Here is a 27,540-nt window from a genome sequence, read left to right as displayed (position 1 = left end):
AAATAATTTTCTTTGCAGAAAACGACACATAATATGTATGGGATTCAGAATAATATCAACAAGCACACTTCCCTAAGACTGCAGTTGAGTAAGCCCCCTTTCTGGAAGCCCCACTTGAATCTTTGCTTCTTGAATGTACTGTGGTCAACTCATCTCCCCCAACATGGTAGAAGAGATTCACTCTTTTATCTGAAATGCTTGGGACCAAATGTTGTTCATCATTTGAAGTGTTAAAAATTTTGTGAATATTTGCATATTGATTTATTTATATCTATCTTCCTATATATTTCATTTTGCATATATGTATATATATTTCATTTTACACATATATGTATACATGCACATACATATGTACTCCTTTATCTCCCCCTCTGTGTTTTAGCTTCGAGAAATAGCTTAGTCTGGTCTGAAACTTGTTGCGTGGTTAAGGTTGGTCTTGAACCCCTAATCTTGTTGCTTCTACTTCTAGGGTCCTATGATTATTCAAATCTGCCACCGTGCCTGATTCCACCTTTCTCAATCATACTTATGCCAGTATAAATGATAAGTTTAGTCATTTGAATCAATGAACTCATGTTTTTGAACATGAGTTATCACTAGGGTTGGCTCAGTTTAACACCATCAAGGAAGCCAACCCCATGCCTGTGCTGGCTATCATCCCAACCTCAGGAGGGGAAGCAGCAAGGCCAGCAGGAACTAACTAGAGACCTTGGGAAGTGATGGGGAACCTCCAGCCCAGAGAGGCTCTAGTTCTACTACCATTCGTTAATTTGGGAAATATCCATTTTCAGCGTATGGTTAAGTCTGGAGGCTTTTCCTTGTCTCTTTATGTGGGAGCCCAGCGGAGGAAGCAGGCGCATTCTTTCACACAGTGGCCCTCTGCAGAACATTTCATTCTTTACATTTCAACAGTGTTCTTTTTCTTGAATGTGGGTAGATTTCTATTTCTATGTTTGCTGTTTTAGATTTTATCTACTTACTGTAAGTATTTTTTCTATCCAGGAGGCAGGGCCCTCTAGAAGAGGGCACAGGGTACTATCAGAAATAGGATTGCCACAGTATAAGGTGCAGGGGAATCCAGTGTATGAGTCATCTATTCCCATTAGAAATGTGGGTCCCTGACAAATTTAAAATATGAAGCCTATGTTTAATAATTACTAGTGTTGTCTTGCACAGAGTCCTTGAAGATCTAGGACTCTGTGCAGTTACATGGTCTGGAAACCAGCCCTGGCTATGGGATTACATTAAGGTCCCATAGAGTCAAGTATCAGTGCTATGGAAGGTCCAGTTCTGATGACAGGGAAGAGACACTAAGAAATGAATCAGTGGCTCTGCTGAAGGCACAAGAAGGATCTCATAGCCAGGACAACCTATAATAAGTCAGTGTTTTCTGCTATATGAAAATCCATTGTTCAATATCAGCTATGAGCATTGTTAAGTTGTACTTTCTTTAACTTGGCATACTTTTCCATGTTGATATATACTGAGTTTTAGGAGTGGCCTCTTATAAAAAGAACCATGGCATGATCCTTAGGAACTTGAATTTACAGTCATATCTTTCTTCTTTACTAGTTATCCGGAAGGATTTGGATTGGAGCCCAAGCCCAGAATTGCTCCATATCACCAAGTCTTCCTTTCTCCAAATGAAGAAGTGAAAGATAAGAAGGAAGAGGGTCTCCCAAGTCTGGGCGATGGTGCGGTCTGCCGGGTGTCCTGTGGGGGATGGGGGAGGTGAGGTGGACAGCAGCAGCTGCAGTGCAGGCTCCAGACACATTGGCAAGGCATGGATGAGAGGAGAGATGGATGTATGGAGGATGAAGGCAAGAATGAGAGGATGGAGAGATGGGCGGGAGGAGGGAGGCATAGGTCAGCTAGAGGGATGGGTAAGAAGATAGAGAAATTTACTTCAAGCCCTTGACTCCTCACTCAAGTTGAAACTGACATGCCAGTTCAAACCAACACCTCGCTACCTCTCAGCTTTGTTCCCACAATTGTCAGTTTATATAACACACACACACACACACACACACACACACACACACACAAGCATTCAGTAAAGCAAATGCACACCAAAGCATGCACACGCACTCATGTGTTTAAGAACTGCATCCATTCTGTCTTGACTGAGAAGGTCCAAGCCTCTGCTGCTGGATTTGAAGTCTGTACCACTAGCCTTGTGCACCTTGCAGTATGAATCATCAGGATGAGCACACCTGGGCTGTGGTCAGAGAGGCTCCTAAGCCTTTCCGGGTTCATAACCTTGTGGCTGTAAACTTTATACTGACACAGTGCCAGTTACAGCGTGCATGGCTACACTCGGGAATTTGGTAGGGTGGGATTAGCAAAACAGACCCCAGGCTAGGAAGTAGCTCAGTCAGCAAAATGCTTATGGAGTAAGCAGGAGGATATGAGTTCTGACCCCTACTGCTCATGAAAAGCAGACCGTGGTAGCAAATACCTGTCATCTCAGCACTGGAGAGGTGGACACGGGAGGATCCCAGGGACTTACTGGCCATCCAGCCTAGCCAAGCCAGAAAGCTGATGCTTCAGGTTGAGTAAGGGAGAGAGTGATGAAGACACCCAACATCGGTCTCTGGCCTCCATAAATCCACATGTCTGAATAAATCCCTGCGCGCGCGCATGCGCGCGCGCACACACACACACACACACACACACAGTTCAAGGCACTAGAGACTTCAGTGTATTAAGCAGGGCTGGCTTGTAGATGTGTCTAGTTTTCGGATAACCCAGGGCGCTGAGAAAGATAGAGTCTGAGAAGCAGATCCAGTGTTAAGAAAATGAAATGGTTCACCTGGGCACCCCTTGCATTTGGGCTCCATTCTCCATAGAGAACAATGTGTTTAAGAAGAACAGTTAGGAGGTGTTTGGGGTAACCTTTTAGCTATTGTCTTAGTTAGGGTTTCCATTGCTGTGAGGAGACACCATGACCAAGGCAACTCTTACGAAGGCAAACATTTACCTGGAGCTGGCTTACAGTTTCAGAAGTTTAGTCCATTATCATTAGAGCTGGAAGCATGGTGGCTTGCAGGCAGACATGGTGCTGGAGAAGGAGCTGAGAGTTCAACATCTTGATCCCAAAGCAACAGCAGGACATTCTCCTCTGAAGGTAGCTAGGAAGGGGGCGGCTCTTCCATACTGGGTGGAGCTTGAGCATAGGACCTCAAAGCCCACACCCACAGTAATGCACTTCCTCCAACAAGGCCACACCTACTCCAACAAGGCCACACCTACTCCAACAAGGCCACACCTACTCCAACAAGGCCACACCTCCTAGCAATTCTCATGGGCCAAACATAGTCAAACCACCATAGTTACTGAGGAGTCACACACAAGGGATGCTACTGGTATCAGACAGAATTGGGGATTGGAGACTCCTTTATCCCTTGATCTCATTTCTTAGATTTGGGTGTGAGAGGCAGACAGGTCTTAGTAAGAGGTAGACATAGGAAGAAGGTAAAAGCCAACTTACATGGATGTTGGTAGCTTTGGCTCTACAAATTGACTTCTGGGCAGAGCTTGCAAAGCTGATGCAATCAAGATATCAAGAAGAGAGATTCTGTCTCGGGGGTCCTCTTTAGTCCTGTTTGGGGGAGGCTACCCTCACTGTGCTGTGTACTCTCTTTCCTAGTCCAGCACAGCATCCAGAAGTCAGTGCGGACGCTCTGGCAGCAGCTGGTGGCACAGAGGCGACAGACCCTGGAGGATGCCTTCAAGATCGATCTCTCTGTGAAGGCTGGGGAAAGCGAAGTGAAGATCGAAGAGGTCACCCCACTCTGGGAGGAGACAATGCTCAGAGCCTGGCAGCATTACTTAGGTCTCTGTCCCCTCAAGTCAAGGAACAAAAACTGCTAGGCCTCATGAAGTCATTACCTTTCAAGGTTCCACTCAGGGTCAAGGGCCTTTTTTACCCAGGATTCTACCCACAGCCAGGACCTTTTCTGTTTCATACATTTGGTTTACATCACTGAAACATATCTTACCTGTCCTCACAAAGAATGAATGTTGTATTTACCGGCTGGGGAAAAGGAAGGCTGGAAGTACTACCAAGCAGACAGCTTGCAATAATCCCTTAGAGGGTCTGGCCACTTGTCCAGGGTTCTGGCTAAGATTTGTGAGGTTGGAGCACTAGATCTGGCCCCAGTGATCACTGATCAGCTGTGAAACTTTGCTCCAAGCTACACAGAAGCCTTGAAGTTCAGGCTATATACTGTCACCTCATGAAATGAATGACTATCCTTAAAATATTGGCATAAAAACCAAATAGTCTGCCTTCATGGTTATCAATTTAACAATAAGATTTTAACTTTGCTTTGGTTTCGAGATTCAAAATTCTTATGCCTCTTTAAAGTCTTTCAACATCACAAAAGTTTACAGCACATCAAGAGGTAGGTGTTTGCTTATCTATTGGCTTACTCTCCAGACATCCAGAGCCCTTATCTGACTGGCTTTCCAAATTGTACCAGAAGGTATGTGTCTGTATGTCTATCTTAGTCCATTCATGCTGCTTACATAAAAAGCATAAATTGGATAGTTTATGCATAACAGAAATTCAATTTCTTAAGAGTTCTAAAAACTAAGAAGTCCAAGATCTGGGTATATGAGATTGGTTGTCTAGTCAGAGATCTGTCTGCTTCCAAGTCAGGCCTTATAATATCAACTAAGGTGTGCTTGGATGCTATGTCTTTACCTGATAGAAGGAATGGAAGGACAGAGGTCTGAGCCCGTTTCCTTCAGCCCCTTATAAGGCATGAATCTATCCTGAGGATGAAGCCTCCTCCCTTTGCCACTTCCTAGCATCACGACAGGGATCCTACAACATGGATTTCAGATCCCCCACACTCAAGCTGTAGCAACCCGTGTATGTGTAGTTTGGAGCCACAGTATCAGATTGTGTGCCAGAGATAAGTGTAATAAAACAAGACACATATGCCCATGGAGATGTAAAGGTGTACAGAGCCGAGGTGGACTCTGTACTAAACACTTTAAATGTTTCAGGTCCTTTAAGCTCGTTCTTTTAGCCCACCCTCATGACAGAGGGTCTGAATTCTTCTATTGCCATTCCGTCCTATGAGAACACCGAGGTTTAATAACTCCGGGATGTTACCATATATTCTCATATGGCTCGCTAGACACCAACGAGCCATAGAGACAGGAGTTTGGACCAAGTCTAGGGGCCCCATAGGCTACATACATCTTAGTGGAAGGAACATCTGAAGATGGCAGGGTGAGCCTGCCGTTTATGCTGCTTCTCTTTGGCAGAAGGGATGCAGCATCCGGGCCCTAGAGCGCCCTTAGCCAGCCAGCTGTGGAACTGGTGTGTATGTGATCTCTCAGCTTCAGCTCTTATTCCCCCCACAGCATCTGAGAAGAAGTCACTGGCCAGTCGCTCAAGTGTCACACACCACAGCAAAGTGACTTCGTGGAGTGGGAGCCTATCCTCGGCCATGAGACTGATGCCAGGGCGGCAGGCAAAGGATCCTGAGTGCAGAGCAGAGGTGAGCCTAGAACCCCTGACCTGGGAGATGTCTCAGGGGTCTCAGATCCCAGTTGTGGCATCTCCTCTCTGCTGTCTGATACATGTAATCATGTTCCACAGTTTCTGAGTGTCTGGGAATGAGCATGTGGCTTCCCAGTTAGGGGCTAGACCTAAAGCCAGATCTAAAGCTGACTTTAACTGGAATGGGATCTAGGTTACTTTTCAGTATTAAGCAGGTATTCTTGGAACACCTAAATTTTAAGAAAACAAGTTCATTTTGAAACAAGGAGAACGTGTTTCAAATTCTAAGACCGGCTAGACTTCCCTAAACTGGTCACCCTGTTGGAAAGGGCACAGAACAGCCACAGATAAGGATACTAAAGAATGGGCATGGAAGGTTCTGGAAGGAGGGAGCACTGCGTTGAGACTCTGTAGCCCTCAGACCGACCCCACATCCATCACTCATCTCCACGAGCTGCCTTTGTCGTTACCAGAAGGCACAGTTCTCAGGTACATATGTACACTGTGATGTCATAAGATAAGAGCATCAACTATTTGCCCTGGGGTCTGTTTAATTATTTTTAAAAATTAATTTTGATTATTACAGCTGATTACACCTCAGTGAGCAATGTAATTGATATTTTCTAATGTATCCCAAGGAACATTTTGTATAACACGCTTTTTGTTGTTGAAGGTTAAAGACTCCGTTATTGGTTTTTCCCTAAATATGCCCACATCATTAGTCCCTCCAGTGAGGAGGTCGCCATCTGGAAAAAGCAGCATGGAGACATTATTCAGGCACGAGTGCATGAAATTGGTGTTTTCGCATCTTCTGTCTCTCTTCTGGAAAGAAGAGGCTTGTAATTAAAGGAGTTGGTACTGGAGGAAGCATTATTCATCCGGTGTTATTCCTTATCATGTCAGCGCTGACAGCTCTATAGCACTGATAAATTGTTCCTGGGACTGAGGCATATGAGGTAGGATTTGTCATGGCTCACACCTCTCTTCCTCTGCAGAAGAGTATGGACTCGTCCTGACATGGAAGCTGAGCTTTGAGTCAAGGCCAATTTCATAGATGTCACTTACTTTGATAGATGTGATTTTCCCCTCCCCGCCCCCCTGGCCCCTGGCCCCTGCCCCTGGCCCCATCGCAGTCCCTTCTGGGATCAATCATGATGTCGTCTCTGACATGGTGAAGGCCTTGAGAGTTGGATAGAGGCTAGGGACTTGGCCTCTCTCCTCAGACCTCCAAAAGCCAGCTCAGGGTGTTCTGGAAGCCATTTAGCCACTGTCTGCTTGGAGAATCTTGAGTGATACTCTGGCCAGCCCACTTTCTCCTTAGCAGGGATATTGCTTTTCTGCCCACTCAATTTCAAGTTGCTTGTGTTTTGGAACAAATTGGGAAGCTGTCTTCCCACCTGGTATAAGGACGATTTGTTTTGGTTGGTGGTTTCCAAGGGTTCAACCCACGGTGACTTGGTCTGTGTGCTTAGACAGAACACCATGGTAGGCAAGAATGTGTGGGAGGGAAGAGTAGTTCAGATAGGCCACACCTCCAAGGTTTCTAAAACTTCCTAAAATAATGTCACTGCTATAGCTGATGATCAAGTGCTTGACACAATGACACAATGAGCCCATGGGGAACAATCTGTATTCAAACCACAGCAGTAATCAAACACCATCCTATTTGGGCAGAAACACTGTCACAACATAGAGTGTTCATTGATATCAGATGAGGGTCAGGTAGACAGAAATGCTCTGTATTGTCTCTTCATTCTTCTTCAGACCTAAACTTATTCCAAAATGCAAAACATATTACTATCTACAGACACACATGGATAAAAAGAATTGGCAAACAGAAGATGGGACCTGGACACTGGGAGGCACTAGGGAGGGAACAGAGCAAGGGAGATTACTTCTGGATGGAGGCAAGAAAGAGAGGGGCTTGGAAGGTAGTGTAAGGAAGAAACACCAGGCAGGAAGAGCCATAGGGTACTGACAAGGGCAAGACAGGAACCAGTGCTAGATAAGGAGCAAGTGTCATGCTGGATGTGTCCATAAGTGTGAGGTTGAATGGGGGATGTGGTAGGGTCTTGTTCATGTACTGGCTAGGTTAAGGATGATGTTCCTGAGGCAAAAGGGTATCCAAGGGGTGTTTCATCATTTAAGTAGAGAAGGCTACATCAAGCATCCTAATACTACAGTGGTAGGAGTATCCAACATCAAAGAAGACAAGAAAATTCTGCTGCCCACGGCTGGGACAGATGAAGACAGGAGCCAGCCAAGGCCAGAGGAAATGACTGGGATGTGGGGGAGTGAGAGCAGTGTAGAGAATCTGTGGGCTATGAGGAAAATGAGAGTCAGAGGGCATGGGGGTCCTTAAGGAGGCGGAGTTCATCTGCACGCATACATCTGCTAATCCATGTCTTAGTGTGTGGAATGTGAGCTGGCTTCTCCCTACTTGTCTCTGGAAAACCACACATATGCTGTCCACCTGTGCCCAGCTCCCTGTATAAGCAGCCACCAGCCCCATCTGAAGAGGGAGACCCTGTACTCAGAGCCTGAGGCCATTTGTAGGAGAAGGGCACTCAACAAAGTGCTGAGCCTGGGTCTACCACATTTCCACTGGGACACAGATGCTCCTCCTCCTAGTTGCTATTTTCCATACCATAGGAGAATGCTGAGATGGACTTGTGGAGGGAAAGAAGAGCTGGGCAAAGTTTTCACTGGAGTTGCTAAAATATCAAAGGTGACCTTTTGGGGGGTTGCCAAAACCAGAAGAGCATTTAATATTGTTCCAAGTGCTTCCAGGGTCCTCTAAAGATTGTCCTTGACCATATATGCCAACTGTATCAGCATCTCTGTAAGCACCATCAGTAGCCACACTTGGGGACCTTGGATAGTCTGCCACTCAGAGCCCATCTCCTAGCATGTCCATCTCTGATCCTCCACCATAAACACAGCTTCCCATGGAGCAGCCTTTACCCATGGCCGAGACCCACACCAGCAAATCAGTGGCAGCTCTGTTGAGGAACACTCTTGCTAATGTCTTTGGCGAAGCAAGTGGCACTTGTGGCTGTCTACTCTAAACACTTTACTCCTCACCTCTTCGTGGAAAATTTCAAACATGCACAGAAGCAAAGGGAGCAATAGTAATGAGTCTGTGGTATCTTCACGGTGTCTTCCTCTGCCCTTTCTCATACTCCCTGCCACCCCAACCTTCACCTACATTTTTAAACGTTTGTATATACTTGTTTTCTCCTTAAAGAAGTCATAAAGCTAAAAAGCAATTGTGGACGAGAGTGAGTATAGAGAACTGGAGGGCAGTGAGGGAGTGGCTTGTGGGTACCTTGCTGCCGTGTCTGTGCTAGTGCCTCCTGATGAGGATGCTCTTGCTGAGGTTGAGCCTGGAGGAGGAGGAGGAGGAGGAGGAAGAGGGAGAGGAGGAGGAAGATTAATACAGATTCCTGGTGACACCTCCTCCATCTTCTAGTTCAGTGCATTCGCTCTTTGGTAGTCCGGAGTGAATGTACTCATGGGCAGACCCACAGACCTACTCCCTAGGATATAAAATCACGAGAGGCAAAGGGTTAGACCAGATTTTTCAAAAACAGCTATGATGGGCTTTGAGAAAAAGTCGAGGTGTATGATCATGGAGGGAGTAAGAGCTGGGGCGGTGTATTAGTTTGGATTCTCTAGAGTCACAGAATGTATGGATAGTCTTTATATAGTTAGGGAATTTGTCGATGATTTACAGTCTATAGTCCAACAATGGTCAGTAGCAGCTGTGGATGGAAGTCCAAGGATCTAGCAGTTTCTCAGTCCCACGAGGCAAGCAGGCAAGGAAGAGTGAGTAAATCTTCCTTCTTCCAATGTCTTTATATATTTCCAGCCAGTGTATAGCCCAGATTAAAGGCTGTAGTTCTCCAGCAGAGGATGTGGCCCAGATTAAAGGCGTGTGCATCCATGCCTTTAATCCCAAATGATCTTGAACTCGGAGATCTCCTTATCTTAGCCCCTATGCTTCAAGATCTCCATACCAAGATCCAGGTCAGAAACTTATATCTCTGAGCCTCCAAATTAGGATCATAGGTGAGCCTTCCAATTCTAGACTGTAGTTCATTCCAGATATAGTCAAGTTGACAACCAGGAATAGCCACTACAGGCGGGGTGAAGGCAATTATCAAAGCAAGCCAGAGCTCTCAGATGCTCTGTTGTCAAGAGTTGGAGTCAGATGTTGAAGAACTTAATGAAAGAAACACTTAGAGACTTTGAAGCCCACATGGTTGTCACACTGAATACTACTATATAAATATATAGCAAATACAATCTAATGTTTGTGGGCAAGAAGGGATTTCTACATGAACATGACTTTAAAGTATTTTGGGGAGCAGGTAGTCTAAAGTTGGGAGAAAATGAAAGTGTATAGAGACTTCTAAAATGGAGGTGCAGAAGGTCTAGAGAGGCGGCCAATCTCGTTGACCTGTTCTCACTGGTGTGAAGAAAAGATATTCACGCTGTGTCCACAAGGCAGGAGATGTATGGGATACTGGAAGCCAGAGGTTAGCTGCTAAAAACTGGAACATACAGACTTCCTGAGGAATTACTGGAAAACTTGGTGGCGGGGCTGGGGGGGATTCATGAGAGAAAGCAATTAAACAGGTCTGTCTGTTGAGGAATAAAACCATCCACAAAGAAATGTTTGAAAACAATGTGCTTTGAAATTTTAGTGGTGTAAGAACTATTACTAAGACCTGGAAAATGGAATCTTGGTGTTTGTAATTGTGGTGGGTAGAAAGGATTCACTCTGATACCAGATGGCGGGACCTCCTGGCATGAAGACAGTACATATGAGACATAATCATCTTTTGAACAACACGAGGGCATTTCATTTATGGGGATTTGAACCAAAGGGACCCAGAAATGGTCAGAGGTGCCCAGGCTTCTCTTTTGAACAAAGAAATGGAAGGCTTTTATTGATTTGAGGGTGAGACTAAAATTTGGTAATTATCCAGTGATCATTATTCAAGGCACAGCTTCAAATGTTTTTGTGGTTTTTGCTGTTGTTGTTGGTGGTGGTGGTGGTGGTGTGCACGTGTGTTTGAGCACATGCGTGCACATGTAGATATAGCAGGCTAACCCTAGGGGTTATAAGTTTCTGGCTTCCGTACAGTGCCTTAACCTCAGAATTGGAGTCCTGCCTGTTAGTGCTGTGACTGCCTTACGATAGTACCTTGGCCATAAGGTTTATAAAATGTCACAGGACTACAGGGTTTTCAGTGCTTGTGTCGGGGACTGCAGAAACTCTGAGTCTCTGAGTCCCTTCTGTTGCCAATGTAGTCATCTTCTATGAATGTCCCGGTCTGGACCTTGTGATAAGACTGAGCAACTGTAGGTGTCTGAGCTGAGAAAGAACCTGGGTGAAGAAGTGCATCCCAGATCTAGTGGCTAACAGACTAAGCTCACCCTGAGTTGAAATGGGTGACTCACTTCTGAGATGCACAGCGTGCTGCAGGTTGTGGCTGCTGCAGCCCAGCGCACTGTTTGCAGGCCACGTTTCCTGAGGAGGTCAAGTGCATGCTAACTCCCAAAATCACAGCTCTTTAAAGCCAGAGCTAGTTATGCAGTTGCCAATGGCCATTATCAAGGCGCTTGCATGTGCGGGTGCTGTGCTTTTAAAGACAGCCAGCTCAGGTCTGTTCACCCCAGCATCACAACCAATGTGCACAAGCTGTGGTGCTGTGACATTAGGATGACAACGATGCCACAAGGCAGCAGGGATTTGCTCTTCCATTATAGTTTTACAGACCAATGTCATACTCGAAAGTTATGCATGTGTAACTGTAGTTTATCACCGCAGACATTTGTCAACAACAGCAGCAGCCCCACCATGGTGCCAGCACCCAGAATCCTGGGGACGATCAACAGCAGGCTGAAGGAAGGCAGTGACTCCCCTCCCTTCCCCTCCCCACTACCCCTGTTTTAAGCAAATTTGTCACTGTTTATCATGAGCCAGTTACAAGAATCTGAAAAACAGATGTAAATGAACAAAAGCAAACACTGATACCTTTAATGATGCTTCTTCGCTCAGTACATCATTTGTGAGGCATCTTTATCTTCATAATAGAAGGATAATTAACATCACTAATTATCTAATTAAGTTCATTAAGCATCCACCAACAGTGCACCGTGAAGTTGACATTATGTTCCACTGTCAACAAATGCTTTTGATTTCTTAGGAAGTAATTAAAATGTAAATTAGCATGCAATTATATGCACAGGGGAAGTTTTGAATCAGATATTCATTTCAAAACTGCTTAGAGCAACATCGTTTTTATTTTTTCTTCTTCTTCAATAAAAAGAATCATTTTGCTATTAGCAGTGAGCATTAAGGTTGCTATTGCACTGTTCTGATTTGAGTCATAGCGAGGACTGTACACCATGACACTCAGCTATGCATTGAGAGATTTGTTGCTGCAAGTTATGGGTTTTTTTTGTTGTTGTTTTGTTTTGTTTGGTCACTTTATTTAAAGTATTTCCTTACAGTTGTGCTCTTCATGCTTAAAAAAATATTACAACTGATTCTTTCTTGAAAAAGTGTCCATGATTCATATTTTAAATTCTCTAACCAAGCTTGTTTATAAAAGACATTTCAGAGCTAACATACATATTTTTTAACGATTTATTTATTTTATGTGCCTGAGTGTATGTATGTATGTAAATACAACATGAATGTGCAAGACACCATGGAAACCAGAAGAAGGTGTCAGATCCCTGGGAACTGTAGTTACAGGTGATTGTTAGCTGCCTATTGTGTGCTGGACCCAAAGCTAGGTCCTTTGTGCAAGCAGCAAACGCTCTTAATGTCTGAACCATTTTTTAATCTATTTTTAAGTATCTTTTCTATTGGCTATGTTTGAGAAGTTAGTGTTTTGAGGAAAGCAGGAGAGATCTCTTCTTCTACCTACTCAGGAAAGAGAGACTGCATTCATTAAACATGTGGTCCTTGGTTCCACAGTTGCATTCTGCTCTCTTTGTGTAGCCTGTGGTTTCTGGTACAATATTAGAACTGTAAAGAGCCCACGATAGGACTAATAAAACCAAGAACCTCCTTGGATTAGGACCCTTCTGAAACATGGTGTGGACCCAGACACCTGCTGGAGGAAAAGCTCCCCAAGAAAGAAGCCTCTTTACCCAAAGCTCCAAAGTGGGATGATCAAGATTAGATCCTGAGTATCTATCGCCTAATATAGCAGAAAGTCCAGGGTTCACGAAGTTCTGTCTGTCATCGTTGTGCATGAACTTCTGTATCATTTGAGGATTCAGTTGAAGCCATCTGATATGTCTAGAGGCTCTCAAACTACCTCTTCTTGGATGATGATGATTCCAGAGACGAATATGCTAGATTCAGGCATTTCAGTTTTAAACAGATTTCAGATGAAAGCAGAGAACATAGGCATCTGAGACTGCCTTGTTGCCATAAAACGTTCAAGGTCATGGCCTGAACCACACTGACTGCCCATCACTGTGGGTATAGACAGATGCCTGATGGTTGAGACAGAGTGGCTCGTTTTCTAGTGAAACAGGGTGGTGTCCTTCCTTAACTACTTTGAATGAGGTAGCTGGCCAGGGAAAGCAAAGCATCGCTGTCCAGGATTTTGATCTGCATCCAGACTGAAGGTTCACAGAGACAACATGGTAGCCGATCTCCAATGCACATCCCAACTTCACCCTGAGCTCTGCAGAAAGCTGTGAGCTATGCCGTGCTTACCATCCACTTAATGAAGGGTGGCTTACTCTCATATATCCATTCAAAGTGGACTCCCCTCTGGTCATTCATTAAGCAAACATTGATGAGCCAGCAAGATAATGCCAATCTGATAATGCCAATCTGATAATGCCAATCTGATGCGCAGCAAGCATCTACCTGACCTACCCAATATGATTTTCTACAGCACGATTTTCTTCTTGATTTATTCTGAAAACTTCTCTTAGCAGAGCCTGTCTCCCTCACAACTTGAGGTTGTATAATTCACACACTAAATAGTATTAATGTAGCTTGCCTAAGCGTGGAGACCTGCAGCCCTTCCCATAGGTGGTCATGCTCACCCTTGTCTGGTTTGTCCCTTTACTCAGACAGTTGTCACGGTACTCTGTGAACTCTGCAGGCAGTCACCTCTGTGACCATCCTCTCCATCATTCGGCTTTTCACAAATGGTTTCTTTGGGGTGATAGGACAAGCATACAAAGCCATTCAAGAGAGCAGGCACAGAGGTAGTGCAGGTCTGAGAGTCAGCCGCTCCTTCTCTACCTGGGGTCCACACTGCATATTGAAGGAAGTGTTATTTCTAAATCATCCTTGTGCTAAGGTTTTGTCATTTAAATCACTTGAAGGCATTTAACCTTACAATTTAAAGGAAGCCTGCCTCAAATCCTTTTGAAAACTGAACGTGGGCCTTGAAAGGAGAGTTGCCTTCAGGGAGCGCTCTGAGGTTGTGATGTCTGCACACAAACTTCCTTGTAACCTTATAACCTGAACACTGGACTTATGTTCTGGGCTAAGTGGTCCCATCCCAGGGATGCTTTCAATTAGGCATTATGAATTTTGGAATGAGGTGGCATACATTTTTGTCAATTTCTCTAAATTCAAATTTTAAAGACTTAAATGTATTCATCAAAGCAAAAAAAAAAAAAAAAAAAAAAAAAAAAAAAAAAAAGCTTTATTGTTCCCAAAGACAGAAGTGTCCCCAACTATATAAATGATAGAACGGCAGATGGTCGTGGAGTGGAGAATCAGGCTGGGGCCCTCCTGAGGCGCTGCTGCCATTCACAACCCGCTAGGCGCCCCGCTAGCAACCCGGCCGCTGGGGCGCCTGTCGCATGAGTTACAGCCGCGTTCTCGTCCTGGGACCCATCTATTATGAGAAACCATTTTGGTTAATTAAAAAAGTCTTTCAAAGTCTCAGAACGGGAAGTTCAGAAAATTTCTTCTCTTTGCCATTGTTGATGGGGGTTGGTACAAACTTGCCTCGTTGGCCTGACAAAGAAGAGAGGAGAGGTTGATCATAGAAGGCAGTATGGGGAGAGCATAAGAAAACCTTTAGGTCTGCTCTTGAATAGGCTGGCCACAAGACGCAGGGGTCCTTGGGTACTAGTCTACCAGCTACTCCTACCCTAGCAGAGAGAGTTAAGGCAGTGGCTGGGAGCTTTGAGTCAAAGGAACAATGCAAGTGAGCAAGCTCGGATTGGACCACTTTGGATTCGTAGACTTTAGTATCAGGGACCCAGTCTACAGACTGGTGACAGTAGAGAAAAACAGAAAGGCAAAGGAATGAATGAGGAAGAAGTCATGAGTAGAATCAAACAACCAGAAGAGAAATGTCTGCTCTGTCTGAGAGTTCTAGAAGGCTTCTCAGGGAGGTGACAATGGGGTGAAGGAAAAGAACTGGTGACGAGATCTTAAGGTGAGAATGACCTTGAGGCTATAGACAGGCCCCTCTGGCTGAGCATGGACATCAGGTGGAGGAGTGAGCCAGAAGGAGGGGAGAGGACCCAGTTGCTAAGTTTCTTCCCAAGTCCTCCAGGGTCAGAGAGGGACATAATTCTCTGTGAGTCCTTGTACTTCTAAGTCTCCATCCATCTCCATCCATCCCTGGCTGTCACTGTTCTCCATTAGTGCCCCCTCCAACATTTCACATAGACTCTTGTTTCAGGCTGGGTTTTGGGATGCTAAAAACAAAAAGCACTACCCCTGACTGTAACACCACCCCCTTTTAGGTAGGTAAAATACTTGTGGCATGAGAGGAAGGTTTTTGTAAGGAAATCAGAGCCTAAGCAGGTTTGGAAAGAACTCAACTTGAGACTTGAAGGAGAAAGAGGGTATAAAGGCAGATCGGTGGGAAGAGAGAGTGGCCCCTTCTGATGCAAAGCGACAGTCAGTTATGACCATGGCCATCTGCCTATGGGCCAGTTGCCAGTTTGGAATGGACTTAAGTACCATATCTAGTTTTATGTATTTATTTATATTTTGACTCACTCTCCAAATTATTTATGATACATTTAGATGAAGATGCTTTCAATAAAGAAATGAGATTAGGAAACATAATAGAAGCAAGTGTTTTCTGAGGAGTTAGGACATAAATACAAGATCTATAAAGATGTAAGTCAAAACTTCAATCTAAGCCCAGCTTCCTGGGAACCATCCTGTTCTGGGAGGTTGGAAAGTTCACGTACTAATGTCTCATCCAGTAACTGCTGCTACCCTGATTCAGGGTCTAGACTTGAGACTAGGGGAACAGGAAGGAACAGCAGATGGCCGTGGCCTAGCAGCTCAGCCCTGCCTCAGCTTGCCTTCACTGTGACTTGTTAAGGATCCTACCCATTGGTTTGTAATGTCACATACATCATCAGGGCCCACGATGTCTGGAACAGACTCAGATCCAGAATCATTGGACAAGACCTCCTGTGCAGCTGTGCAGTCATGTTTTGCTCCTGTTAGCCCCACCCCTTTGTTGTAAGACTTCACCTTCTTCCCTTGGGCATTTGTGGTCCTCTCTACCTGGAGCCTCCTTCCTCCATTGGCCAATCCTCTTTCCCATGCTTAAAGAACACAGCTACTTCTGACAGCCCAGCAAACCTTGTCTAGACTGACCACGACCCTGGTCTGCTTCATCTTAGTCTTGTTTACTCTCCTCAGAAGAGTTTCAGGTCCATATTGGGAAAATATTATGTTCTGCTCATCTCTAAGGCTCTTGAGTCAGCACAAAGCCCAGATAAGGGGTGACTCTTGTTTATGTATTCTTTCCCACACAATGGCTATCCCTGTGAGCATCCAGGCAAAGGGAGAAGAAATCTGGTTGCTGACCAGGTGATTTGGAGATCTAGTATGGATCAACAAAGGGCACCTACTAGCAAGCCCTGGTGTAGGTCTTAAGAGTGCCAGGGTGAACAGTTTTGGTGAGTATTCTATGGGTAGCTCCACCCTCCCGTGTGTGTGTGTGTGTGTGTGTGTGTGTGTGTGTGTGTGTGTGTGTGTGTGAAAGAGAGAGAGAGAGAGAGAGAGAGAGAGAGAGAGAGAGGGGCCCTGGGTGGTAGCCAGTGTTGTCCTAAGAATTCAGAGCAAAGGTCTTCTCTGAGGGGGGGTAGCAACAAGCAGGTGTGGGTCCTCAATAAGCTTACGGAAGGCATCTTCTGCATGAGTGCTAGCTCCTATTTCCTTTCTCTCTGTCTATGACATGTCAGCAGTGTTGTTCAGGTGCTTCAGTGTCAGGCGTTGCTTGGAGTAAAAGCACCTCCTATGGACTGAGCCTCCACAACAGAAGCACCCAAGACCCCAGCCCTATACCTTTTGAGCACCAACATTGCTCCACCAGCTGGAGGCTTCACACCTGACTCCATTTGATAAATTGTGGCCCAATCATGGGTACACTGAAAATGCATCCACTTGCCCATGAGGCTACATGGCTCATATGAAGCACAGGTCCGTTTGTGATGTGTACGCATGAATTATCTGTAATAGTTCTTCATGCATCTGCAAATCTCCCAAATCTGCCAAACTGTATCAGTTTGGGTGTTGGCATGAAGATGCTGACACAGCTCAGGCTGTCACAGCACAGTGTTGTATGCGGGGCAGCATCAACTATATTTAGTCCATCATTAGTCTGAAAGCTATAGCAGAAGGTTGATGCACTCTCCTTGGCAGCTTTCTCCTCTGTCTGCTTGGTGGTTCTTCCTCCCATTTGATACTTTGAGGAACCAGGGATTAGGACACAGTCCAGCCCCTTACAGTATCTTAAGCCTCAGACATGTTTCCTTGGGTTGCAAATTCCTGGACAGAACCCAATGTCCCTTTTTCCCTTGGGTCCCTTCTTGTAATTCTTAAACGTCTATCCCTCTCTGAGGAGGTTCTTGTGAGTGTGACTCTAGAGACACAGCATGAATACAGCATTAGGGAAAGGCCAGCCTAGTGACATTTTCCAGCTGTTTTGAGCCACACAGAAGCCCTGACCCCCTGAGGAAGAAGAGACGGTTGGCTTGCTTCCTCAAGACACCTTGCTTCTTGCAATGTTAAAGTCTTTATTCCTGACTGCACTAGAGTGTGTGGTTTTTTTTTTCAAGTAGTCATTCTCCATGTACTCATGACGATTGAATTTAATAAAAACATCACAGTTCAAAAAAAGACAAATTAGAACCCACTGTTCATCTTAGAAATTAATATGTGAGTGAGTTTAACAAGAGATGAATTGCACTGTGGTGAGCTGGTCCCTCTTCACCCACTCTGGGCCCCAGTTGTTTGTCATTATTGCTGGAAATATGATTATTATTCTGGTATTGCTTGACATTTATTAAGGATCCAGGGGCTGAGCCTCCACAGCAGAGAAAAGTGCAATTATCTGGGCACTCAGAACAAGAAAATCTCCTGGCCTAAGTCGTCCAGACCCTCACTGATGCAGACCCTAGGCTGCACCACCATTCTTGTGTTCTTCACAGTGGGCAGCTAGGATCTAAGAGCACAGACAGACAGGACATGGGATTTGTCAGCAGGTGGGGGAAGTGTTACATTAAGGTTTTTTCTTTCTTATTAATTGCTTCTAGTATTTACCCTCATCCAGATTCTTGTAAGAACTCACAATTCAGGGTATCTATGTCAGCTTTATTTGCAAGATGTAAAATATAGGAACTATTGAGGGGCAGCCATCCCCTTTGTCCATGGTTTCACTTCTTGTAGTTTCAATTACCTGTGGTCTGAAAATATTTTTATTTTTACCACACAGCTATGGTCAGTGGAGTATGTGTGATGAAGACCTTTAGACCTGACTCTGTCATGCCTAGGCTGTAAATTGCCACTTAATCTGACATCCCCATGCCTTACAGTTCTACTCCCCATCAGTTACTGGGTAACCATCTTGCTTATGTGATTTCTTTATTAAACTCAGCAGTCTCCAGCAATCAGTGATCACACAGACCACTGAGGCACCCAGTGCCTCTGTTCCAATATCTTTTATTTTGCCTGTGAGCAGCCCCTCGGCCCCAGCCAATAGGGCTGCTAACTCACATTGCCAGAGAAGCAAAGAAAATTGAAGTTGTCAACAAGAGAGACGAAATTCACATGGCTGAGACGTTAAGACCTGTGGTCCGTGACACACCTTCTACTTGTGTGGTGGTGAGGAGAGGATGTTCATGTCCAGCCATCTGTCAAGGCCAAGTGTCTGGCACTGGGGCATGGCTACTGACTCAACTCCAGACTTCACTTGGTCTTCCCCATTTTACCATTAATCCAGGGTCACTGAGGAGCCACACTGCATGGAAGCAGGATGGGCAGGCTCGCCATTTGAGATTCTTCTGCAAGGAAGGGTTATGTTTTCCTCTCCTTCTACATATTCATTCAATCTTTTATTTATCTCAGTATGGACTCATCTATATTTATTGCAGAATTAGGGCTATGATCCATTAAGCCCATCAGCTGACATACCTTGTTTTTCAAGTCATTCTAACCTCGTGCGCATGATTGCCTTCATATTTGCTTTTACTATAACCCTCTTGATCTCCTTTCCTGACCTCAAGTATGTTTTTGTTGTTGTTGTTTGGTTTGGGTGGGGCTTTTCTGGGGTGGTACTTGGTGTTTCTTAGACAATGGATATGGAGTCTACCACTGATCTGGACTGCCAATACTCTCGAATGATCGCAGTTGTATCCTAAAGCATCCTACCATTTCTGTTGTGTATAGTCCTCAGAAAAATTCCAGTTTAGCTGCAGTGACAAGTACTCTCCGAACCATCTGACTCAAAATAGCGAGTTCATCTCTCATATACATTTACTCTTATACTACATGTACTTTATAAACTGGCCATGGGTTCAGAGGGCCTTAGCCTTGGTTACTCTGGTTCCCAGAGTAGCCACTATCCAGAATGTTCTGTTTTGTGATTGGATTAAAGTAGAGCTTAAGGATACATCGCCCTGATCTCATGTAGCCCAGAGTCAGCAAGACTCTGAAACTGCAGAAAAACACGAGGGAGGATCTAGAACTCGTGGCTGAAGAGCACTAATGTCTGTCTGTATATATGTGTGTGTGTGTGTGTGTGTGTGTAATTATATATATATAAATGTGTGTACATTGAAACATACATTCATATGCTTTCATTAATATATTTATATGTAAATGTTTTGATTATATTATAATATATATGTGTTTTCATTTTCTTTCTCATGCAGATGTAATTGTCTATTGTTTTCTATTCCCATCAAAAAAATTCATACCATGGCAGGAGCATGGTCCCATGCCACTAGATGCTTTTCTGACGCTAGAGCTGCAGTGAACTGTTGTGTAGAGCGTCTGGTTAGGGTGACAAAAGGAAGCATCCATCTTTACTGTGGAGACTTGTGACAGCCCTTTGTGTGAACAGTCTGCAGTGGCTGCACAGCATTCTGTGACAGGGCCTAAGCTTTCCTCTGTGTGCAGATATGTAAATTGCTCCATTGTCAGCTTCTATAAATAGGATGGCCAAAAATAAAAATGAAGGCCAACTGGGTGTCTGTGCAGACATCTGATAATATCCTTGGGATAAATTACCAGCAATAGAAAGAGTGGTCAGACACTAACGGACAGTGCAGTGCTGAGCCACAGAAGCCAGGACTCAGAACAGTGGCTCTTCACCAGGGCTCTGAGCCTCAGCCCCCAGCTGTTGGCCTTTCCCTCTTGGAGGCTGCACAACTGTGATGACAGGACTAATGACCCTTCACACAAGCAAGCAGAATGACTCCTATCAGCAGACAGAGGGTACTTCCTGTTTGGACAGTAGTGTCACCAGCAACGAGCCAGCCCCAGTGCTACCCCTGGCAAACTGCCATCATCAAGCTGTGACCAGTGACTTAAAAATGATTTCTAGATGGTACATAATCCATTCCCCATCTCAGAACCAGGCTTGATTCCTGAAGCACTTGCTTCCTCCCTAAGGAGACTGGGAGAAGTCAGGGCTCTGGTGCCTTCTCTTAAAGCCTCCAACAGTCTTTGGAGGCCCTTTGTTCTGCTTCAGAGGCTCTTGGAGTCCTTTAACAGACTGACAGTTGCTAAGCAAAGGCTATTCAGTTCCAGTAAGTAACACAAAACTCTGCTGCGGATTTGTCCCTAATCAGTGTGTGCCACCCACTGTTGCCCAGGCAGATGGGCCTCTGCCCTTGAATTGACTCAAATCTCCTCACTCTGATCCCTGCATCCTGTGGATAACAACCTTTCAGGTTGAGGGCAGAGGCACTTAAGGTTTGTTTAGCACTGGGGAGATGCCTAGGTGGAGGTGTACATGGGGGAGATGTTTGTGGTAACAGAGTCCAGCATGCATCTTCCTTTCCACTCTGCTTACAGTCAATCATCCTCTCGTTGCTTCACTGTCTGATTCCGCTAACAGGCGTTAACAGCAGCACAGGCTTATGAGGAAGCTGACTGTTAGATGTGCCATGCACATACAGACCCCTTTATCAGCTGCAAAGTGCTCTGTGCCTGTCAGTAGAGAAGACAGAGCAGCATTTGGATTCTCCATGCTTGTAGTCACTGCGGAACTGCTGGTCATTGTCCCTCCCCTTTGCCAGTCTACCCAGGACTCCCATTGAGCCCTCAGGAAGAAAGCAGAGACCAATCATACCTCCCTTCTCTGCACTGGAGATGGGAACTCTCAGGTGTGAATCCGATCACTCTCCAGGTGACACCAACCGCTAATACACACATGCACTCAGCTGTACCCCTTCCCACCAGTGCCCAAGCAGGAGGGGCCTCTCTCTGTCCTTGCTCATATCCTGTGCTAACAGGGACCTTTCTCTTGTCTTTGCGTTTTGGCCCTGTCCTTCCTATGTCCATGCCCCACCTCTGCCTAATATACACTAAGCCCTTGATACATGTTTTAGATGGATCACAGGGCCCTCCACTATTCAGTGATGCTCCCATGTGCTATATCAAATGGTGTAATAGATATTCATGCCTAGCCTATGAACTTCTGTGTACCTTAAGTCATCGTTAGATTACTAATAACACCTGCTGCACCGCCAGTGCTGTGTACCTGGTTGTTACACTATGCTATTTAAGGAGTGAAGACAAGGAAAAAAAATCCCCACATATTCAGAACAGGCAAATCATCCCAGACTTAACTATGTATATATAAGAATGTGGATTTAAGGTTTTTGTTCTTCACTTGGCCGACTCCCAGAATGCTCCAGTCTGTCTTTACCCCTGGAGTGCCCATCTTCCTTTCTCTTGCAGAGGCAAGCTGCTCAAGTGTTTTGCTCCTGTTTGCTATGTCCACATTTTTCTGTCGCGTCACTTGTTGAGCTATGGCCGATCGAGTCGTTCCTCTGAATGCCTCGCAGCCGCTCTCTGTATGTGGACTTACGGCTGGTTCCCGGCCTCACCTCACTGCTGTCTTCAGTGCTCTCAATGAGCTTGGACCCTTGGCTTTAGTCAAGTTTTTCCTTTGGCTTCCCTTAGAACTGTCTGAGCCTTTGGTCTGAACCTTGCTGGGATTCTCGAGGTCTCGGACTTTGCCCCACCAGGACCCACCTTGTTCTTCTGAGGCATCGTGTATGGAGTCTTGACTAATCCCTGACTGCTGTTAACTCACAAATCCATAACAAATCCATATTGACTTGACCCACTTTCCTGAACTTTCCTCTGGGAAGCCCCAGATGTATTTTTGTTTGTTTGTTTGTTTTGTTTTTTTGAATCATACAATCAAGCTCTTTCTCTCTTGGTTTTTAATCTCCCCTATTATTTTCCCAGCTTATCAGATTTAGTTTACATGGGTCAGCAAACCAGAAACTTTAGAGTTGTCCCTGCTCTCTCCATACAGTCACCAGCTCCTACACACATTTCTTTACTGGTGGTCCTTGGACTTGATGCTTTCGCATCATGTGGACTTCCCCCTGTACTGCCATGATATTACCATGTATATCCTACATTCAGCCTTACAGTCACCAAATCCATCCTAAAATTGCTGCCACAATAGCCACAAGAAGCACTAAATCAAAAAATGCTAAAAATGAGGAAAAGGTGAATTAAATCAGACTTTCATGTAAGACCTCTGTGGTGAGACTGAGGAGGAAGTGACATCCAAAAGCCTTGTCTGGACTTCAGTTCAGGAAGTTTCCTTCTTTTGGGTCACACATCACCTGAGCCTTTATCTCTCCTCTTACAGCCAGACAGGAGGTCCACATCTATACTACAAAACCTGAAAATTACAGAAGCTTAGTGAGTGTGTCCCCAGTGTACCCTTTTGTCCACACATCTATACTTGCAAATATTCATTGCAATGAGTCATGGGTCTGGTTTGCGGTCCTTGGCTTCTGCTACACCATCAATACTGGATCCTCACTGGGACTCCTCTTAGTTAAGGATAAGAAAGCTATAGACAAATGCCAGATTTTTCCATGAAGAAAAGTTGCTAATTTGCGACTTTGAAGAGAGTCGCTAATTTTTTGCAACTTTGAAGGGAGTCGCTAATTTTTTTCTCCCAACTGATTATATTTACAATCCTGGTATTTTATACCCACAATTTCTTGGGTAACCGTTTACAGCACATTCCCATTCCATAGCCCCATTTCAGCTTCATTCCAGCTCGGCAGATAAATCAGGAGATAGCTTCGTGTTAGCACATATGATGGATTTGGTTCTAGAAAGGTTAATTGATTTATTCATATAAGCATGGCTGCCAAAGTCCAGGAACCAAGGTGTCTTAAGTCCCTGCTTCCACACTCACATTCTGCAACACCAGACCAATGCAAAGCCTTTTCTGTCATCTTGCTGAAGTGGGCATGCCTGGGCCCATTTCTACCCCTGCAACACCAGAGCAGCAGACAAGGTCCTGCTCTCTCTGACACATGCCGAAGTTGCTATTGGAAGGTATCTGCTTTATCTCAAGGGTCCCTGAGAGTACCCCGTTCCCAATTCATGTTTCCAAAGCACTGTGTTTGGAAGAATTGGGGTTCTTGCCTTGGGTGAAGCAGCTGTGAGCTGATCAACACTCACGTCACTAGCATTGATCATAAGCTTTGCTTTGCTTATGAATGTCCACAAATGATGTAACAGGAATATTGAAGAAACTTTTGCAAACAAAATTTTAAAATAAAAAAGAAAGAAATCGCCCTACACTCCTTACTCCAGGATTGGATTTAAACAATTATATTGTTTTCCTAATTTGCCAAAAAAGACTTTTCTATTTTATTGGAACATAATATACAAAGAAAATATCCAAATGACAAGTATGCAAAATAAGTATTTTAACAAAGAGAACATATGGTTACCACACAGATCAAGCAGTACTCTGGGCCCCTAGCCTCCCTAAGTGTCCCTCCCACTCCTGCCCCAGCTCCTCAGCCCCAAGCTCCGCATCTTTCCTCACACTGAATGCTATCTATTCTTTTCCCACATTTTAAAACTTATATAAATAAAGTAGCAACATAAATATATATATATATATATATATATATATATATATATATATATACATATATTCTTTTGCAGGCTTCTTTCTCTTCTAATGTCTGTAAGGTTCAATGACATCCTTTCACAAAGCAGCAATTCATTTTCTCTGTGTAAAGGGAATTCTCAAGACTCTGTCTCAGGAATGCCTCACATCCTTAAAAATTATTGAAAAAAATCAATCCAAAAGGTTTTCTTACATAGGTTATAATTATATTGTCATTTATTGTAAAGGAAACTGAACCAGAATTTTAAAAATAGTGCATTTATTAATTAATTTGAAATACTAACGAGAAATCTATTGTCTATAAATATAAAAGGTAACTTAATGAATAATTACAATTTTTAAAATAAAAGGACTGAGAAAATTTGTTATTTTATATTTTAATAAATACTTTTAATTAATGTCTAACCGTGCTTGGGAGGAAGGAACAATTTACTTTTTAGGAAATATAGGCATTTTCCTTTGATAGCACACCAAGACACAATAAATAGCAATGTTTTTAAAGCTCACCTGAAATCTTAGTCAGTGAAACAGTTCCACTTTGTAACATTAATTTGTTTTTGTCTGCGTTGCACAAAGAAGAGAGACTGCAATCTATACTGTATTTCAGAACACACATTATAGCAGGTGTGTCACATACATTAGAAATACTGCTCTCCCGAGTTGCATTTCACAGTTGTTGAAACATTTCATTATTCAGTGTGCCAGTAGTTTGCTGTCAACTCAACAAACCCACACACATCTGGGAGGGAACCTCGGTTGCAAAAACAAAACAAAAAAATAAACAAAAACCAACCAACCTGCCAAACAAAAAAACCCTAACTAACCAAACAAAGAAACAAACAAACAAACAAACCCCACTCTAAGTGGAAAGAACAATGTAAGAACCAGCAGGGAGGGAGGACAAGGGAAGACAAGGCCCTCTCAGTCAACAGGAGCAGAGTCTGTAGTGTTCAGCAGAGACCTGGCAGTGCAGAGGGCCTGTAGGGGGCGGCCTGGGCCTTTGCATCTTTATTATGGCTTCCAGTGTAATTTTATGGGATCCTGAGTGTGTGAATGTGTGGGTCTTTGTTTCTTGTGCCCTCTCTTGGGCTTCTTTCCTTCTGTTTGGTTGTCCAATTCCAATGCATTAGCTTTTGTTATTTTATTTTATTTTATTTTATTATCATCCTTTAGGAGCCTGTTTGTTTTTCTAATGAGAGAAAGGAGATGGATCAGGATGGGAGGGGGAGGGAGGGGAGGAGGAACTGGGGGGAGTGGGTAGAGAGAAGCTGGAAACTGGAAACCTTAAGCAGGGTAGATTGAGTGAGGAGGGAAAAAACTATTTTCAATAAAAGAAAAAACAAAAAGAGAAAAAGAAAGAAAAAGGAAGGAAGGAAGGAAGGAAAGGAGGGAGGAAGGGAGGAAAGAAGGAAAGAAAGAAGGAAGGAAGAAAGGAAGGAACAAGAAAGGTCCAGGTTGGAGCCTTGGTACAGAAAGAGGTTTTACAAGAGAATATTTACAATGGAACAATGAGGCAAATGTGCTACAGTGAGTAGCATGGAAAACACGCTGTTCAACACCTGCTAGTTCTGGAATAATTATAATCCAGATTTACACTATTTTAGTGTAAAAAAAACCGCCTCCATAGTATTGGTCTGTGAGTACATCTGTAGCGCCTTTTCTTGATCACTGATCAGTATGGGAGAGTCCAGCTCACGGTGGACAGTGTCACCCAGGGCAGGAGTTTCTGGGTGCTCAAACCACGGGGAAGCAAGCCAGTAAAGAGTGCGCTGTACTGTACAGTGGTCTGCACTTCAGTTCTGCGCCCAGGTGTCCGTCTTGAGTTCCTGCGCTGACTTCCCTCAGTGATGGGGTGTGGCCTGAGAGCTGCGAGGAGAACAAAAATAATGCTTTCCTTCCAGGTTGATTTCGGTTATGGTGTTTTATCAGAGCAATAAAAACCCTAAGACACCCAGTATAGAGAGGTCATGTTCTAGTCAGAAAATCCTCTGTCTGTTGGGACACTCACAGGGGGCGGATTCAGGGTTTCCAGCATCCTGACACTTCGCCTCTTGGTTTGGATTTTTGCCACATTTGGTAACAAATGCTGCCACTTGTTTCACTGGTGATGGCTTATTCTGCTGGGTCATTTTCAAGAGAGTATCTGCCAAACACTAAATGGTAATAACTGTGGTTTTGTCCAAATAAAAACAGCGCTATTTTGTGTCAGAATCCACTGGGTTGGCTCATGAGCAGGCTGGCTATGTAACCATGACTCCTTGAAACAGCCATCAGCTGTCTGGGTCCAAAAAAAATGCTTTCTGTAGACTTCCCATTCTAACAAGCATCACCCTTGCAGCTACACTTAGGTGTTTACAAGCTACTTTCTGCTTAGTGGTCTAAGCTCCTGTTCTATTTAAAACTATGCAAATATCTCAAGGAAAGATGCAAAAATATTAATATTAGCTAGGCAAACCATGGTGAGTTCTTTCTTTCCAGGAATGTGGATCAAGTCTTCTCTTGGCTACCTCTCCACTGTTGCAAAGCAGATTGCCCAAAGCTACATTTTTGGTGATTATTCTAAAGAGAAAGGCTGAGCCTATCACAGTTGGGAAAGAAAGGGACACCCAAGTTTGGATGCAAACGTGTCTTGTTAGTGGATCAGCACAGGCGAAATCACTTGTCCCAAGACTGTGACTGGTTTTGCCAGCAGAGTCTTGACCATCATTTCTTGTAGCAACTGGTCAGACTGGAGGTGTGTATCCCAGTCTCCGAAGTATCACTAAGCTGTGGCTGTCTCTCTCGTCTCCAGGATTTTGTGTCCTGCATAGAGAATTACAGAAGGAAAGGGCAGGAGCTGTATGCATCTATTTACAAGGACTACGTGCAGGTAAGAAACAAAGCGTGCATTCTTACCACGGAGTATGCTTGGAGCCACCTGGAATTAAGAGAAAGAAGGACAGAGAAAGAGGAGAGAAAATTGGAGGGTCTTTGTTTTACATTTTAGAGCACAAAAATCAACAACTGCTCACCAGCGATGGGCTCACCCTTTTCGGCTCGAGCATTGAGCACAGCACCTACAGCTGAGCAATGGAGGGGCTGGTCCTTGGTACTGTTCAACACCTGTGTTCATTCACCCAGCAGTAGGCAGACGCTGAGATCCCAAGGTGCCTCAAAGCCTGTTGTGAGGTGGAGGCATCATCACAAAACACTGAACTGGGCCTCCTATTCGAATGGCTTCACTGTAGGGGGAAGTTTTGTATTATTAAAACACCCCCCAGCTCAGTAGCGAGTTGGGGCATGGTGTGGACTTAGCAGAATCTAATTTGGACTATCCATGTGTTTTGTCTGAGTAAGGAAATGTTTAAGCTGAGATCTGTAGAGGAAGATATAGGCTGAAATATTTTTAGGAACGTGTTTTGGCCAGAGAAAAAGGCATGTGGGAGTCCTGGGGGAGGAAGGACGGGGCACCATTGATTAGACAGACGTGGTGGAAGGGCGTGGCCAGGACACAGACTGAAGATGAAGCTGAGGCCAAAGCACAGGAGGTTCATGTCACACTGGGGTTTTGACTAAATGCACAGGGCTGTCACCAAT

At 44.4% G+C, this 27,540-nt stretch overlaps 1 protein-coding gene across 3 annotated transcripts in view; it reads left to right on the top strand.

Moving 5' to 3' along the window:
• The window catches only part of Wdfy4 (WDFY family member 4), a 232,315-nt gene that overhangs the window by 119,131 nt on the left and 85,644 nt on the right, over nt 1-27,540 (top strand). For all 3 annotated transcript variants that reach the window (XM_052190142.1, XM_052190140.1, XM_052190141.1), the window contains exons 37-40: nt 1,573-1,694; nt 3,650-3,835; nt 5,380-5,516; nt 26,756-26,833. In XM_052190142.1, coding sequence (XP_052046102.1) covers nt 1,573-1,694; nt 3,650-3,835; nt 5,380-5,516; nt 26,756-26,833 — 523 coding nt within the window. The remainder of the gene's footprint in view (nt 1-1,572; nt 1,695-3,649; nt 3,836-5,379; nt 5,517-26,755; nt 26,834-27,540) is intronic.

This window comes from Apodemus sylvaticus, chromosome 8 (assembly GCF_947179515.1).
Source record: "Apodemus sylvaticus chromosome 8, mApoSyl1.1, whole genome shotgun sequence".
NCBI classification, from domain to species: Eukaryota; Metazoa; Chordata; class Mammalia; order Rodentia; family Muridae; genus Apodemus; species Apodemus sylvaticus.
Note: the sequence above shows the minus strand (reverse complement) of the source record. Positions and strands in the feature narration are given on the sequence as shown.